The 18,478-nt window shown below is 36.2% G+C and overlaps 1 protein-coding gene across 1 annotated transcript; it reads left to right on the plus strand.

Moving 5' to 3' along the window:
• The first annotated feature begins 413 nt into the window (after positions 1 to 413).
• Positions 414 to 10,716, plus strand: LOC110783223 (ankyrin repeat-containing protein At2g01680). The gene is made up of 3 exons (XM_021987531.2): positions 414 to 889; positions 4,345 to 4,754; positions 9,634 to 10,716. The coding sequence occupies exons 1-3, from the start codon at positions 577 to 579 to the stop codon at positions 10,507 to 10,509; spliced, it is 1,599 nt and encodes a 532-aa protein (XP_021843223.2). The 5' UTR covers positions 414 to 576; the 3' UTR covers positions 10,510 to 10,716.
• Positions 10,717 to 18,478: the final 7,762 nt, after the last annotated feature.

An 18,478-nucleotide genomic window follows, 5' to 3' on the forward strand; every position in this document is an offset into this window, starting at 1 on the left:
TTGTTGTAATCTGCAATTTTAAGTCGGTATTCAAGTGGGTCTTCTTCTACAAACATTGACAAAGAGAACAAAGATAATGAGAGGACAAAAATTGAGAAGGAGATGTAGATAACAGGGATTGAGAAAGAAGAAAGATAAATGGAATATAGTCGTTGGGGTGGGGCCCACAAACGGAGAGATTTAACGTTTTCTGTTACAAGGTAGTGTTACTAAAACATATCAAACTTATAAGGTAGTAAAATATAAAAAAGTTTTTATAAGATAGTAATTCACAAACGTCCAAACATTAAGGTAGTGTTTCACAAAATTTCCAAATACGAATGAAAAAAATCCAAACATTGAAAAAAATCCTTTTACCTTTAAAGAGAATAGAGGCTTGTTGGCAACAACAAAAAAAAAAAAACAAAAAAAAATTTCTTTGGAGAAAACAAAAAGTTCACAAAACGAGTGAAAAGATGGGAGAAAGCAAACACCACCTCATCTTCCAGGTCTACTCTACTCTACTCAACAGATTTTCTTTCTCCTTCTCATTGACCAAGATAATTCTCCATTTCCACTCACTTCTCAACCTGAACTATGGAGGCGAAGCCACCACTTCGTCTACTCACGCACCAACACCAGCAATTCTTCGCCGCCATTGAATTAGCCGATATTCAATCACTGCAGCTGATGATCGACAAATTAGCTCAAGATGATGAACGAGCTTCGATTTCTGCTTTAATGGCGGTGCAAAATGATGCTGGAGAAACTGCTTTGATAATTGCAGCACGGGATAATTTGGTGGAGATTTTGAGTTATTTGGTTGGGTTTTGTGATGTTGGAATTGCTATGATTAGGTCGAAGGCTGATTTTAGTGCGTTTCATATTGCTGCTAAGCGTGGTCATTTAGGTAGATTTCTTTCTTACTTTGCTTTTTTTTTTTTTTGTTGTTGATGGAATTTTGATCTTGAATTTTGTGTTTGTTATTTTTGGATTTGCTGAATTTAGTTTCAGAAAGTTTGATTATGATATACAAAAGGTGGTGTTTTGTGTTTAATAAGGCTGACAATTAACTGAATCGTAAGAGACGTAAGACTATTCACAGGCTGATTCTCGCTTTCTTTTTAGCAATTTGATTCTCGCTTATTAGCTCATGTGTAAAACTACAAGTGAGCAAGATAATAACTAATTGTGTGTACGCTTGGGAGTTTACTAGAATTTACAGTCCACCACAATTGATTCACCTTGTCAGTAACTCTTCACTGATACTCATGGGTTTGTTGACATCTGAATAAAGTAGATGCACATCTTCCTTTTATACTAAATAAGAAGACATAGAACAGGAAACTGAGAATGAAACTTAATCTACCAAGTCCTAGTAAAGTTTCAATAAAAGAGGTCCAGATAAATGTTGTTTAGTAATCTCAGAATTTTATCCTCATTTGATTACAAAATTATTTATTTCTTAAAGAACCAAGGATTTTAAAGAGATAATATGATTTCCTGTAATCCAAACTTCCTATGCATTAAGCCTCCCCAAAGAGTTTAAATCTTACTTATAAATATCATTACCCCATTGCCTCAAAGATGCTCCCGCAACAAGTCGGGGTAAGGGGGGCCGGACGTACGCAACCTTACCTCTGCAATTGCAGAGAGGTTGTTTCCAATTGACCCAAAAGCGATAACGGGACGACCATCTTCTATTTCATGGAAAAGAAGCGAAAAGGTTTTAAAAGCTATTTTGATTTAGTCCATTACATCACAAAGCCAAAAGAACAAATGAATCTTTGGCTCCATCAGAAATGTTCAAATCTTACTTAACGAAATCAAAACACACCCCTCCCCCAGTTGAACCAGTTGAGTTCCACGAGCCAACTTTGCTTCTTAGACTCGATAAAGTCATGCCCATAGTAGGAATAGTCATGAACCATGTTCCCTCAACTACTCCCTGACTCTAGCACTAACTAACTCTGAATTTATGCAGGAAATCAATATAGACCCTCCATCATTAATCATTTACCCGCATTTCAAAAGAAAATGACAAAAGAATTTGCTCTGAATATGATCTAAGGTGTCAAGGGTATTTTGTGGATTCCAGTGCTAAGTTAGTTATAAGCTACAGTAATGTGCAAGGCACAATTGTTAATAAATTTGCAAGCTGTAGTTAGAGAAAGGTATCTTTTGAACAGTGGGAACTGAGAAGTACTGTAGGACAGTGCCATTTCCTCTCAAATGTGTGGTTAGTCTGTAATTAGCGTGTTTCACCTTGGATTCATCAATACAGTCATATTGCTTGCCTTATTTCCTGTTGTTCCTATTTCATTTTGTTGGGATTGATTTTAAAATAAGTTTGGTTCAGTTTATTCCATGTCGATTGTTGTTTGATGCCATTGTTTGTTACCAGCTGCATCTCTATAACTGCATAATTCTAGAGGTGTTCTACTAATTTCTGGTTGAGTACTTGACAAATTGTTGTCAAGATGGAATTATTGGTCCACGAAGTAAGATTTAAACTCTGGCGCTTTCTATTCTCCTACTCCTTATCTTGTAATTTTTTATGGATTAATAGAATTATATGCCCGTTTTACTTATGTATAGTTGAAAGACCTGAAATTTGTTGTTACCCCCATCTACCCACCTTTGTTGTTACTAACTCCATCAAGAAATTGTCTTTAACTAGAAACTTCGGAATTTAAGGTTCTTATTTTGAAACAATGTCGAAGTTCAAGTCCTTCCATTATGCTATTTTGTGTTCATCCATCAAAATCTTCATTGAATTACACATGGTCTTTTAGCTGAAAAGTGAAACTGAGGCTCTATTTATTTCAAGAACCTGTGACTTATTCAAACTAGACCAGGTCTTCTTATTTCCATTTACTTGGTACAAAATATCTTTGTTTGACTATTAATAAAATTAGAAATTTGGAAAAAAGACGAATCAAACAAATCGCACATGATAATGTTAGATTTTATTTATTTATTAACAGTGTATTTAGTTATAGACATTTGACCGTACGAGATCAATCTTTAATTAAATCAAACTAAATCTCCTTATTTTAAGGTGAAGAAAACATAGCTGTAAGTCAAGTTTTGAATTGCTTTACAATTTTGAATTTGAACAAGCAACTTGATGAAATTAATATGCGCTCATGAAGTTGATGAACTACAATAGGGAGGGAAAAAATATCTTAAGTTAAAGTCGTATCTGAGTCACAATCTAAATTTAGGAGGCGTCAAGCCTTTGTAATCACAAAAGAAAAGGGCCCATTTAAGAACCTGCAGTGAAGTTCAGCTCAGGAGCATTGCTTCTCAAGTGCTTGGCATAGATGACGTACATGTTTCACTTCTTAACTTCCATTGACATCGATCATTCAAAGTGGGGTAAAATTTTGGAATTTGAGGCAGAAAGTTACATTTTTGTGTGTGTGTGTTCTTACTCTCATGTAACTTATCATTCTGTCTTCAAAGTCCTCCAAACCATCAATCTTCTTCTTTGAAAATTTTCAAGATTTGTCTTTTTCACTTGTGGATATATCCAGGCTGTTAAGACACATAAAAATCCTAGATTCTCACTTTCTATAACATGATTATATATGTCCTCGGTTCGTAGAAATGGTAAATACTCCCTCCGTCCCGGAATACTTGCACTGCTTTCCTTATAAAGTCGTCCCGGATTAGTTGCGCCGTTTCTATCAATGGTAAACTTTTATTAATATTATATCATCTACCCCCTTCACATGTTATTTTGTGGTCCCATGCACCCTTCCCCCTACCCCCCTACCCCCTTTAAAAAGTTGACACATATCCCCTATCTATATTAAAAATATCCCACTATCAACTACCATCTAATTAAATAAGTCAATTACACTGTACTAAACTCATTGCCTGTCAAACCGGTTCATGTATCCCGGGAAAGAGGGAGTATAAAATATGTATTAAGAGTAAAATGGATATTTGGCGTGTGAACACACCAAAAAGCATGTGAATGCATACCATAAAAGGAATGGTGCAAGTAATATCCAACTTTAAAAAAAGGAATATGATGCAAGTAAAAAAACCCCTGAGGAAGTATAGTTTTAGAGGGTATTTTCAAAACATTGATTAGATTTTAGAGTATTTCCTTATTTTTGCAAAGAGAGTAATGTAGGCTTTTTATAATGAATTTTAGTTGGATGCGTGTTCTCTTCCAATATACCATTTATGTTTTAACTTCCAAGTTATGTGTATCTTAGAGCACTAGAGCTTTTATGTTCAGAGAGAACTCCACATTCCAGGCTTTGTGATTTGAAATCCCTCAAGAGTTGATCAATTTTCAAATTCACATATAAGTAGCTAATGCGGATTCTGCCATTTTTCTGTGGTCAGAGGTTGTGCGACAACTGCTGAATATTTGGCCTGAGCTTTCTATGTCATGTGACTCCTCAAATACTTCTCCACTCTACTCAGCTGCTGTCCAGGACCACCTGGAAGTGGTGAACGCCATATTGGACACAGATGACAGTGCAGCAAGAATTGTGAGAAAAAATGGGAAAACTGCTTTGCATACTGTTTCTAGATATGGTCGTCTAGATATAGTCAGATTACTTGTAGAAAGAGACCCTGGGATTGTCTCCATCAAAGATAAAAAAGGTCAAACAGCGCTCCATATGTCTGCTAAAGGCCAGGATCCTTCAATAATTGAGGAGTTGCTGCTTGCTGATTGTTCAGTACTGAATGAACGTGACAAAAAGGGAAATACAGCTGTGCATATAGCAACAAGGAAATGCCGCTCCCAGGTAATATGTTGACGATTTGTAATGTATTGAGACAAATACGTAAATGTGTGATTGATTTGTATTGTATTTTCCTTTGTGGCTTTGTCTGTATGTTACCCCCTGCGTATTTTTTTAGGAGTCACATGGCTCTTAAAACCACTTCGCTTCCTTTCCATGAAGTAGAAGATGGTCGTTCGGTTGTCGTCCCGTTATCGCTTTTGGGTCAATTGGAAACAACCTCTCTGCAATTGCAGGGGTAAGGTTGCCTACGTCCGACCCCCCCTTACCCCGCTTCTTGCGGGAGTCTCTTTGAGTCAATGGGGTAATGATAATAATGATAATGATGATGTTGACCGGCACAAGTATTAAGGAAGCATAGTTGAATTTGATATAATAATGATGCAAGTGGGTTAGTTGACAATAAAGAAATATAAAATAAATAAGTGGGGTGTAAAAGTTATAAAAAAAATGGAATTATATATGGTTTAAGTGGGGTCATAGGGAGGTAAAAAATAATAAACAATTGGGGAGTAGGTGTAAAGTTACCAAAAATGGAATTGTGACTTCTAAAAAGTACGGCCGAAAGTAGTAATTGTGACTCCTAAAAAAAATACAATACGGAGGGAGTATATTATTTTGAAAAGGTGCAATTGGTTCTTTTAATTGTACAAAGGACAAGTTTCTTTTCCTTAATGAGAGAAAATCATTCCAATTTTTTAGAATATTGAGTCCCATTTTTTGATGCATAAACGTGTAATTGGAAAGCAAGGGAAACATCTTCCTTCTTTTCCCACATTATAACAAAAGGTGGATTGATCATCTTCCATTCATTTCTCCAAGCAACTTCAGAGCTCCTAACCGTGTTTTCTCTTGTGATCCACTTTGACATACAAGAGAAGCAAACGCTTACTTTTTCTCTAAAATTTGCCAAAAATGACCTTTCATAGCTCAAAAAGTGTGAGAAAGGACCATATACATTTTTTTGGGTGAAGTCAGACCTAAAAGTAATTTTTTTATGCGAGAGACAACCTGTTCCCACTTTCTGTCATTGACTTTGATTTTTCGGCCTTTGACCATCACGTGCAGGTCACGTGTTGTTTAAGTTGGCTATGTTCACCCTATTCCCACCCAGAAAATCGAAAATAAATAAATTCTAACAACCCTTTTTTCACTCCGTCAATCTCCCTCTTCTTGCATAACCCTCTTCGTCGACTCACCCTCGCCGAGGTGTTTGAGTCGTGTGTTGGGAGGTTGAAGGTGGTTGGAAGGGCGGGTGTTGGGATTGATAATGTAGATGTGGGTGTGGCAACGCCGCAACGCTGCAACGGTGTTTGGTTGTTAATGCTCCAACTGCTAACACCGTTGCGGCGACTGAGCATGGGATTGCTCTTTTGATTACAATGTGCAGGAACGTTGCTCAAGTTGATGCTTCAGATTGGATTAAAAGGAGCCATTTTTTCAAACTTGACTAAGAGGAGCCATATTTCCAGAATGGACTAAGAGGAGCCATATTTGGGGCAAAACCCCTATTTTTTCTACATTAAAAATCCACAAAATTACAACACCAATTTTGGCAAATTTTCCTCTAAAAAAAGGCTTAATTTTTCATCAACAACGAAATTGATCGGCAGAGTAGATAATTGGTAGTCAAAAATAATTGTTAATGAAAATAAAGACTCCCTTGGGAATTTGATATTCTTTTGTTTGGAACGAAGTTTTTGTTTATTCTTTTTAGTGTACTCCGTATTAGTTTATGGTTATTTTCTTTCTTTTGTCATAGAATTTAGAATACAGTCTACATCTTAGTGCATGCACTGTGTTAAGGTTTTATGCTTCCTTTTAATGGTTGCAAAGAGTCAAAACCAGCATTTCTTGGGTGGTATGATGCTTAGAGGCCTCGCTCTCAAAAAAATAAAAAAACCCCAGTTAGGGGATAGGAAATGGACGTAACCATAAATCTACAAGAATGATTAGACTTACCTAGTTACCTTTTTCTTCTTTCTACGAAGTCCAATGGATCCATCAATGAACAAGTAGATTGGTGGAGTTTTGTGAAGATCTATCGTTGGAGTTAGGCGATACCTATGGTGGTATCAAAAATTTTTGATGTCTCAGTGACCAGAGAAAGAGATAACATGTCGTACAAAGGAGAAGTGTACAAGGGGTTATAAAGGAGCTAGATCAGTAGAACAACAAAAAAAGGAGGGGGAATTGGAGAACAACAAACAACATAGGGTGGAGGGGAGGTGTTAATCATCATAAACAAATCAAAACAACAAAACCAAAGTCTTAGTCCCTAGAGGATAACCAAGAATGTATTTCATGCTCTTGCAAACCCATTTTTCATGTCACTTTCAACTCCGTACCTCCAAGTCATCTCTGGCCTCCTGCAGATTCGTTCCAAACCCATTATCCTAACCTCCACTTTCCTTACCGGTGCATCCCCGGTCCTCCATTTGACATTGAGCCACCCAAACTTAATGAGGTTTCATCAATATTTCAAAAGAATACGAGAGTCAAATTGTCAAAGGGACTTTATGTGGGAATATAGCTTTTGTTTGATGCCAAATAAGACACTTGCTTTGATGGACGTTAATTACCGTAACCCACAACACTTGTTACTTAACTTTCCCGCACTAACTTTTTTCCGCGATTTTTTTGTTAGTGTTCTCTTCTTCCTTTCCTTTCTTTTCTACAACGCGAAGTATTATTCATCAGTATTTTTTTGTTAGTGTTCTCTTCTTCTTTTCCTTTCTTTAGACCATCATCAGAATTATTCATCATGCAAGAATATTTCAAGTTTGAGCTACATGATTCCAATTGCTAGAGGTTAGAAGATCTGGCCAAAGAAGGTGATAGCCCTGTAGATTCGTTCCTATGGTTCGATCTATTGGAATTTGCCTTAACTTCATATAGGAAAACTAAAAGCACTTCATATAGGAAAACTAAAAGCAGACACTATTAAGCCACTAGAAAAAACTCGCTCTAATCTAATATCTAGCCCGTGCAACCGCAAGGAACTCAGATAATATGGAGGAAGGTTGTTTGATTCAATAACATATAGAGCTTAAAGCTTATAAAAGTGAGAACTATTCGAGAGGTTCTCTTTCTGTCCCAATTGCTTCCGAGATGACTCACACTCTACTCCTCCTTTTAATTACAAATTGCTAACAAATAGATAAAAGCTATTAAATGTACTCAGACAAAAGTGGGCAGCACAAGACAAAATTCTTTTATGAAACTTCATCAGTCTGCCCCCACTAAGGGCAGTGGTGTAGTGGTGTTGTTCTCCTGCCAAGGCCGTAATGTGCTGTTGTTGCTTCTGTCTTCTTGTATAAACACGTAGAACAGGTGGTGTAGCCCGCTCCCAAAGACTCTACGACTTCCTCCCCATTTCTGTACATTGTTCGTACTTCTTTCGTACTTCTTTGAGTTCCAACTCAGAGGTAAGTTGGAGTCATACCCTTGAGTCCTTGACCCAAAATGAATACCTAATTAGATTTGGAATACAATTCCTAATCAACTAGGAATTGAAAAGGCAAATTCTACCTCACTTAGAAACTAGAAAACTGAAAAAAATAAAAAATCTAAACAAACTAGGAATTGAAACTCACGAAACACGAGCTAAAACCAAATCCTAATACGGGTAGGAAACCAACTCGTGATCCTAATTTAGTTAGTAAATCTAACATAAAATAAACTGAAATTTACACCACGCCCAAAATGAGAAAACCGTCCCAATTGAGACCAAAAACTCATGACAAAATCTAATTAAGCAATAAAGATATGAAAAGTCTTGAAGCGCTACTCATCCACGCATCATCTTGCATGCTCTCGCATCATCAATTCCCCAATGCCCAATGAAGGTATTCATGGCTTATAGTTAATGTATCGCTTAGCATTATCATTAAAATTGATTTTTCAAGTTCAGTAACATTTTAGTTATAGTAAGGACTCAGGAACCTGGACCTGCTCGGGATAACTTTGATTATACTACTTTCTTGCCCTCTGTGCTCTGGCTCTGTTGCTTGATGTGTCGATGGGTGAAACTGAAAGTGCAAGTTTGTGCACGTGTATCTATGCCAGTGTTCCTAGGCACAAGGCATTAGTGGTCATGCGGGATTCGTGGTCTAGGGATCCGATTTTGATGAAGCGAAGCTGAGGCACGCAACAGTTTTGTCACAGATTCTTTTACTGTTTATTATGTGTTCCTCACTTCATTGTGGCGCGCCTAAGGCGCAGGGAACTCCGAATCGCCTTGGTGCTCCTTCAGTTTTTATAAATTGATACATGCATAAATGCAAGTGTGTGCGTGTAGGGGTGTGCTGGTGGATGAATCATGAAATGTGTGCATAACCAGGCAAGCACGCCTGTGTATCGGAGTTGTCCATCGTTGTAGGGGTGTGTGTATCTTTATTTGCTTCTTGGTATTTTTGTTAAGATTTCACCTTTTTCTTCATTATTCCAAGTCTTTTGTCTTCTTACTTTGCAATACCAAGTTGAATTCTGTGCCTGCTTGTGTGCGATCACATGATGTGTGAGCATTGTGTACTTCGGCATATGTATGTGTAGGTTTCCGTAGTAGACACTTCTTGTCTCTAGAATTCTATTATTTTTATACTCTCTTTTCCCTTGCCTTTACCCTTATTAATCCCAAACTTAGTTAAGAGGGAACCTATAAATGTTGTAGCTTATGTATGCTCTAAGGACTCTCTGTAACCTGCCCTTTCTCATTTTCTGTATCCCTATACTGTTTACTTCTCAGCAATATGGGATTGTCTCTAAATTCGATTTTTATTTTTAAAATGTTCCTTCACTATTGAAATGCTTCTAACTAGGATTTTGTCCTAGGTTTTCTTTGTTATAAGGGAAGGGGATTTTAATAAATTCTTTGCTTCAGATAGTTTGCTTTCTGCTGAGTTACACATCTATTGAAGTGAATGCCGTTAACAATCAGCAAGAAACAGCAATGGACTTGGCATCAAAGCTTCAATACGGAGAATCCGCACTGGAGATCGGGCAAGCTTTAGTAGACGCTGGTGGAATTTATGCGAGAAATATTGGTAAGATGGATGCAGCTATGGAACTGAAGAGGACTGTAAGTGACATAAAGCATGAGGTGCAATCACAACTTGTACAAAATGAGAAGACCAACAAAAGAGTTTCTGGCATTGCTAAAGAACTGAAAAAGCTTCATGGAGAAGCTGTACAAAACACGACTAATTCAGTGACAGTTGTCGCTGTTTTATTCGCATCTATTGCTTTCCTGGCAATATTTAATTTAAATGGGCAGTATGTAATGAGTGGACCAGAAGCAGGAAAAGCCAACATTGCTGACACAGTTGCCTTCCGAATATTCTGCCTCCTGAATGCTGCGTCTCTCTTCATATCTCTAGCTGTTGTGGTTATCCAAATAACTTTAGTAGCATGGGATACTCAAGCTCAAAAGCTAGTTGTCACTGTAACTAATAAGCTAATGTGGGCTGCCTGCCTTAGCACTTGTGGTGCTTTCTTGGCAATAGCTTTTGTGGTTGTAGGTGATGAAGGTTCATGGATGGCTATCACAATCACGATACTTGGGACCATTATGTTAATGGGGACTCTCACTAGTATGTGTTACTTTGTGTTTCGACATCATTTCAAGAGTTTGGGAAATGACTCACAAAGACGCATCAAAAGGGGAAGTGGGACCAAATCTTTTTCTTGGTCTTATTCCATCAATGTATCTGATATTGATGACTATAACTCAGACCATGACAGGATTTATGCTCTATGATCTACACTTGTTACCTAATCGTTTTCTTCTCTATTGTTATTTCTATAACTTACCTGTCTTCACCAATCTAAATCTATATATGTATCTATGTCAATATTGTATATAGAAGTATATATCTATCGGATTATTCTTGCGTGAACCTGGTTCACAATAATATTAGTGTGGACCCAAAATCAATAGTTTTCTATAGCACCTTTTTTACACTCATAGTGACCTTTGTTGTTCATATAGTAACTATATTAAATTAAACACCAAAATTCTTAGACATAGTAATCATTTTTTGAAGCATAGTAACTCTATGTTTTTAAAAGCGAATTGTGACTTAAAATCACATCATTCAAGCACAACATGTATCAACAACACTAATTTGATATTATTTTCCATAATAATCCTAATAAAATGCAAAAAATAAATTAGGAATAAATTGTTGACTTTCTTTTAAGGCATGGTCCACAAAAAATTTAGTGTGGACCAAGTCCATTTAAGAGGATGGTATATCTATTTCGTCTTCACTCTAAGAGTCTTTCTTTCCGGTATACACTCAATTTCATGGTTAACAAATGGCAAACAACCTCTAACACAATTCACATAAATGTACTCCACCTCAATCCAATTCAATTCCACCACTAATTTAACACCAAATATTGAATATTATGTGCAAAGTAACATATTAAAGAGAGAAGAAATCACTTATATTCTGTACTGCGGTAATATAATTGCAACCATTAACACGAGCATTGAAGTTATTATTATTATGGGCAGCTTTTTGTGTAAGAACATATGGCATAAACGCAAGGAAAGACCGGGTGTGTCATGCAATATCATCATTTTTTAAAAAAAAAAAAAAAAAATTCCTTGACTTTTTCCAAAATTTGTTTTTTCAGTACTAACTAAACTAGTGTAAATCTTATACTAAAACTACAAAAAAATCATAACTAAAACTCAAAAACCATAACTAAACCCCAAAAACTCATACCTGAAACTTCTGAAATCTTACCTAAAACTACAAGAAAAACGTAACTAAATCTCAAAAACTCTTAATAACAAATCAGAAAATGGCAACTACAACTCGGAAAATCTTAGCTAAAACATAGAATTTTTTTAACTAAAAGTGACATATGAAGGATGGCTGCGCGATTCGACAAAGAAGCAAATCGTTGAAAATTGCTGAAATGATTTCTACTAGTCGGGCCTCCGGTGTCCGATTGCTGAAGAGAATATGTTTTCGGAAAGGAAACGGGCCCACGAGTTCGTTTAGGGCTCGAAAACTGCAGTTTAATTATTTCCGACTTTTGTTTTTAATTCCGTTTCGTATTAGGATTTCGTGTTAATTATTTAAACGCTTTATTTTCGTCATTGGAAATCAACTATTCTTTTGATAATAAAATCGGTTTTTTCATGAAATGCCCCCGAGGTTTGCAAAAATGCACCAAATACCCTCGTGTGTTTCGAATCACATAATATACCCCTATTTTTTCGTACTGTTCATGAGATGCACTTGGAGCTAACGGACGTTAGTCTACCGTTAGTTGCAATTTACCATTTTGCCCTTAATGATGTTTTTCGACATAAATTCCAAAAAAATCTCAAACTTCTTATCTTTCTCTCTCCTCTCCCCTGTTCTTCCTCTTTCTCTCTCCTCTCCCCTGTTCTTACTCTTGCTCTCTGGTCGGCGGTGGTCGATCTCCTTCGCGCGCCACCGCAATGTTCTTCGGTGTAGATCGAGATCCTTCACGCGCCATCAAATTTAAATGGATTGTTCTTGAATTCACTCCTCCCTCAATTCTTAATTGTGCTCTCTACCATTGTTGACCAAGGTTGGAAGCTTTAACCGTGATGACAGGTAATCTCTCTCCTTAACTCCTCCCTCGATTATTTTTCACTATGTTCTCTTTGTGATGTTTTTGTGTTGTGAAATTGGAGGTTTCTTTATAAATTAGGGTTCTCTTATTGGGGGTTTTAAAAATTAGGGTTCTTCGATTGGAGGATTGGTTAAAGTAGGGTTGTTTTATTGGGGGTTTTTCGAAAACTAGGGTTCTCGACTGAGGCTTTTTCGGTAATTGAGTGTTGGTAATTTGGGGATATCATTGTCGATTTGGATAGTAATTAACAAAGAAAGGGTTGTTGATTGGATTTGTATATTAATGTTGCAGGTTAAATTGTGCCCATTAAAATTTGGGGCTTTGACAAAACAAGAACTAAGATACTGAATTACTGGGGCTTGACTTATGAGAACACGTTAATCTTTCTTGTAGAGGAGAACAAAGCACGGGTTATGACTTATGAGAACATATTATGATTTTAATTGTAAAGAGTAAAGAATACCACAAATATGGGTAAGCAACCGGCAATCCTCAATATAAAAGGGCTCAGCAACAAGTTAATGCACGTTAAGATTACAAGCTACCTAAATTGTATTTCTTATCTCTTGTTTTGTTGGTTCTTTTTTGTGTGTTGCAGTGTCGCACCTGCTGCAAGAATGGGTTTAGATTAGAGAAGAAAGGTCTGGAATGGAGAAAAATAAGACTGCAGAAGAGAAATTAATGGGAAATCGTATTGATAACCAACCAATGAAACCAGCTTGCATTCGAGAGACTAGACTATCCCAACAACAAAGCTGCTAAAACATGATTTCTGAATGGATCTACTTCTCTTTTATCTCCTCTTTTAATTACATTTCTCACTGGCATACAAGCTGGCTTTCCAATCCCCATAGTGATGCTACATTGCTAGCAGCAGCAATGTCTCCTCTTTTTCTTTTGTTTCTTTTCCTTGCATTCACGCCAAGTGCATCCAGGCTTCCAGGTAGGGCAATACGCAGAGTGAATAAAGATTTTCAAAGGCTCCTAACAGGGGATGTAATAAAGCACTCTTAAACTCTATATAAATCTTGTTATTCCACAATTTTATTTGATTATTACTTATATTTCTGTTTTAGGTTTAACTTTTAGGTTGATTAAATTGATTTAGGTGAACGATTTGTGGAAATCAAATTCTGCAGTTTAAAAGCAGTTTGGGTATTTGGTGCAACTTAGTTTCAAAATAGGTGTATTTTATGAATTATGAACACGACTTAACGGATGACTAACGGAAAGTCGGTTTAGGGGTATTTGGTGCAAACTTGGGAAAAAAATAGGGGTATATTATGTGATTCAAAAGACGCGAGGGTATTTGGTGCGTTTTTGCAAACCTCAGGGGCATTTCATGAAAAAACCGTAATAAAATTCCAAGATTTATCTCTTTTCTGGTGGATTCCGGAGCTTTTACAGATTTATCGCTTGTAAATATGTTCGTTCTTTCTAAAGATTAGCGCTTGCTTTTCTTTGTTAATTCCGACTGCGTCAAGTGGTATCAGAGAAGGCTTTCTCCTGTTTCTTGTCGTATCTTGATTAGCCATGGGAGAACCAGTGACCAGAGCAGATCTTGAGGAGGTTACCGCGGCTTTTACCATGACCCTATCTGCTTTGACTAATCAGATGATAGCGTTAACAACTGTAACACCCTAATAATTACTTGCTTTTTATAAAACATTTTCCAACTTAAAACAAAGGAATTACCAAGATATTACCGCCACCGTGATAACGACTAAGGCTATTTACCAGAATTACGCAGCGGAATTTAACTAACTTTCAAACATAATAAATAGTTAATGGTCGTTTAACAACTTGAAACCATTAGAGCATCTCCAATGGTTACATATAAGGACTAGCTTGCAATTTTCATAAAATTTCTAGCTACTAGCCAACCATTGGAGTACATATGAACAATTAGCCAAGTTAAGCAAATTAGCTCTACAAAGCTAATTAGCTTGGGAAAAAAAAGAACGGAAAAATTTGTTTATTTGATAAACATGTGAATTGAATAATAAAAATAAATTTTAAAAAATTGTTAAAAAATTTCAAGCAACTTGCTTGCCATTGGAGCAAAATACACATGAAAAAATAGTAGCTTGAAAATCTGATGTGGCATACGAAAGCAACTTACAAATTTGCTTACCATTAGAGATGCTCTTAAGGCCCAAAAACAAACATTAACTACTTTAGAAATCCATTAACTTAAGTTTTAAAAATTAATGTAGTCATGACTAGAAAATAAATGTAGAGTTTATAAATACGAAAGAGGAAATAAACTCTCAAACACAATCCCATGATAACTTCTCCCACAAGTTATCTCTACACACCTGTTTATTAAAATCTACTTCCCAACAACGCAAATACAATGTTGGATCATCACAGGGTCATTAAGGCAAAGGCCATGACCGAAAGAACATGAAGCACGAAGTCAGCAAGAGCTGAGTACAGACAAGCTAGAATGAAATCCTAGTCTAACATGCTTCACTCAACAATAATAATCGACATGCAAAAGCCATTTAATAAACAAGTAACATGGAGACAAGACTCGACACTTGACACGACTCTTGACTCACAGATTAATATGAATTAGCTTCGAACGGGTAAAAGAAAGTATCCATAAAAGGAAAGAAAAAGGTGATGGAAGCCAACCATACACCAAAATAAATAAAGGTTGGGCTCCTACCGACAGTCGGGTCATACCGACGGAATTCGAGTGCGTAAAAGCATAAAAGAAGAATGAAACTACGTCTTGTATCATTCAAGGAATACAAGTTTTCCCGCAAGAATCCCCTCATTGTTCATACTCAAGGTATATACGTTCCAAGACTTTTGAAGCTCATTCGGGTTGCACTTTAGGTTAATTAATATTTTATGCACAAGGTAAACTCGAGACATAACAACAAGACATAACATACAAGCAACTAAACAATGACACTTTATTTTAATCCTTTAGGACTTGTGATCGAACATAGGACTCAAGTGATATTACTACCATTGTTCCTTCTCAATATGTCATTGAGATAACCCGACATTTCCAGTTAACAAGCGAGGTGTGCACATGGCACGAATAGTCCCTAGTTCAATTTACATAAGTTTCCTAAACGTATTCTACACGGCGGTAGAATAAATAGTGCATTACGGCACAACAACTTGGCTTAAAGTATGCTAGACATTCCGTACAATAGCATAAGCATAATCCTCGCATGTGAAACACTCATATATGCTTATAAACTTGAACAACATGCTTGATATAATTCAACGATTATAAAAGGTCATAACATGACTTGTTCACATAGGCTTCATAATTCAACAACAAACCAAAACATGCTTGTTCACAACATCAAACATGAATTCAATAATACTTCCATTCACATGATTCATAAATAATAATCATCGCATATTCCTCATGTAATTGGTGGTCACCCTAGACATGTACGTACCTCGAATATCTAAGTACGGGGGCCACTTTTGCAAATCACAATCAAGGCTAGAAATCACCTCCTATAATTAAAATGATAAAACTTAATTTTTATCCATGCTTACTAAATTTCCAGCAACTTTTAAGAGTTTTAAAACCTTTGAATTAATTAGAAATTGGTTGCTCATAATTAAAATAATAATCTCAATTGGCCGATTAAGGTCCTAGTATAAAAACATTGATTTTTGGCCTTTAAAATCATTAAAATCAACACTCTAAGGCTTTGGATTAAATCTGAAAATTAAGTTTGATTTCCATAATTGAAAACGACTTTAAATTCTGTAAATCAATCATCCATTATATTAAGAGTAAAACCCTAATCTTAATTAACCATAAAAATCACGTTTAGACATTAAAAATCCAATCTTTAATAAATAACCAAATCAGAAAATAATAATTCTTTTAATTAAAATCATATTCATGAATCCAAATACGTAAAACATCATAAAACATCATAAAACGGTGTTCATGACAGTTCCCAACAGTTTAATTAATCAAAACAATAATAATAATAACATAATTTAAATACGGAATTGAAATAGGGATAAATGTATATGGAGTATACGGAACAAACAACACACAAACACACGATGGTCGTGTGTTGTGTGCGAGCAAGGGTGAGAAGCACGAGCAGCAACGCGGGCTTCGTCTCGGCGCAGCAGGCGCGAAGGGAGAAAGAGAGAGTGTGTGTGGGTGAGCGGATGGGAGAGCACACACAACAACAATGCAACAACAAGCGCAGCAACACTCGGTAGCGTGCTCGAGTGCTGCGCAGCAGGGCAGCGAGAGGTGAGGGAAAAGAGAGGGTGAGGGCGAGTGGTGCGAGAAAAGTTATATCTATTGCTTAATGACTATTTATTTTCTCATTATGGAAGAGTGACTTTTAGTTATAGGTGTTAAAGTATTTCATACCCAATATTTAATACTCGTGTATATATTTTATGTGTCAGAAAATTTAGTCGTTAACAGTATTATTTGTATTTATGTTCGAACCATTTGATTTTAACTTTTTTCTAAAAAAAATTAATTTATTTTTTTTTCTAAAAAAAAACGGATCGGATTGGACTAGATTCAGACTCAATAATTTTTTTAAGGATCAGATTCAAAAAAAAATTGGATCAGACTCCAACTCAAATATCCAAGTCCAATAATTTTTGGATTGGATTTCGACTTGACAAAGTCCAATCCAGTCCATCCAATTTACACCCCTAATGGCGAGTGAAAGTGAGAGAGCAAGCAACCGCCAAGGACGTAGGGAGGACAATGAAACCCTATTGTTTATCTTGTTTCTTTTGAGTTAAGTTAAAAGTTGGGGTCCAACCTTTCACATATTTCACCTTTCAGGACGTGCACTTTCAGTTTTCAACTTTTGGGACATTAAACCCAAAGTCCGGTGAGTTAACCAACCCAACCACAATTAACCCAAACGTTAACCACATAACCAACAATAAAAAACAAAATAAAAAACAATTAAATGGAATAAAACATTAACAGAAAAAGAAATTAAAAGAAATTAAATACAAAGCAAACACTCCAGTCCTTTTTCCTTCCGTTCCTAACCCTGAAGTTGTCGAATTTTCACATCGCAAATTGCCCCGTCGCCCCACCTGAATCACTACCAATTAAAATTAATAACCAATCACAACAACAGTGAGTGCAATCTAAAATACTAATATGTACTTCGTAATGTAATTGTAGCATACCTCAATGATTGGAATCTGGCCACCATACATCTCCGGCGAAGACAATCGGGGAAAATCTTCAATAATTTTGAGAACATCATCTGGATAGTTAGGCAACTGCAATGCCTTATTTGGCCTTCAGCTTTTCAAGGTCCATTGTTGCTCAGATGACTTTTTAGCCGAGGTAATGGATGAACATCGGTGGTGAAGGCGGTGGCAGGGATGGTGGAGTTTGCTTTATGTAATTTCCATGCATTTAATTTATTTTTTCATTTGAATAATATAAATAAAAAAACAAACCAATGTCGTTGTACCACGTGGAATTTAACCAAGGGACTCAACTTTTAACCCAAGGGATACACTTTTTATTTGCTTTGTTTAGTTTTTGGCCGGAAAAGGAACATTAGGTCTTAAAAGGTGAAAAAAATAATGCAGGTCCCGAACGGTGAAGATTGTGAAAAGGTGGACCCCAACTTTATACTTAACTCTGTTTCTTTTGTTTGAAACGTTGACTAACTGACTTGTAAAGATCATGGTGTAAAAGAAATATACATGTATGTGACCCGCTTGAGAAAAATATTGGCCCATGACCCGACTTGTGACCCGCTTATTTAACCAGGTCGGGTATCCGACCCATTCCTTTTAGAAAAAATCGGTTTAATACCCAATTTATTTGAAGCGGATCAACGGGTCGGATATTTATGAACATCCATGTTGGTTTAGAACAATGTAATTGAATGCAATTGGTTAGAATGAAAATTGATAATATATTTGAGATGTTCAATTTATATAATTGTAAAATGTAAGGTCTAACATAAATGGAATAAAGTAAAAGTAAATACTCACTCTTGTATTTTCTAGGAGTAACATATTGAACGGCACAAATATTAAAAATGAATAATTGAATTTGATATAATAATGATGTAAGTGGGGATAATTGACAATAAAGAAATATA

Source organism: Spinacia oleracea, chromosome 3 (assembly GCF_020520425.1).
Source record: "Spinacia oleracea cultivar Varoflay chromosome 3, BTI_SOV_V1, whole genome shotgun sequence".
In the NCBI taxonomy this organism is placed as follows: domain Eukaryota; kingdom Viridiplantae; phylum Streptophyta; class Magnoliopsida; order Caryophyllales; family Amaranthaceae; genus Spinacia; species Spinacia oleracea.

Excerpts from the sequence above, each read along its gene's own strand:
- LOC110783223 (XM_021987531.2), top strand. The coding sequence starts at position 577 with ATGGAGGCGAAGCCACCACTTCGTCTACTCACGCACCAACACCAGCAA. Across the intron at positions 890-4,344 it reads TGCTAAGCGTGGTCATTTAG|AGGTTGTGCGACAACTGCTG; the intron begins GTAGATTTCTTT and ends TTCTGTGGTCAG. Across the intron at positions 4,755-9,633 it reads CAAGGAAATGCCGCTCCCAG|ATAGTTTGCTTTCTGCTGAG; the intron begins GTAATATGTTGA and ends TCTTTGCTTCAG.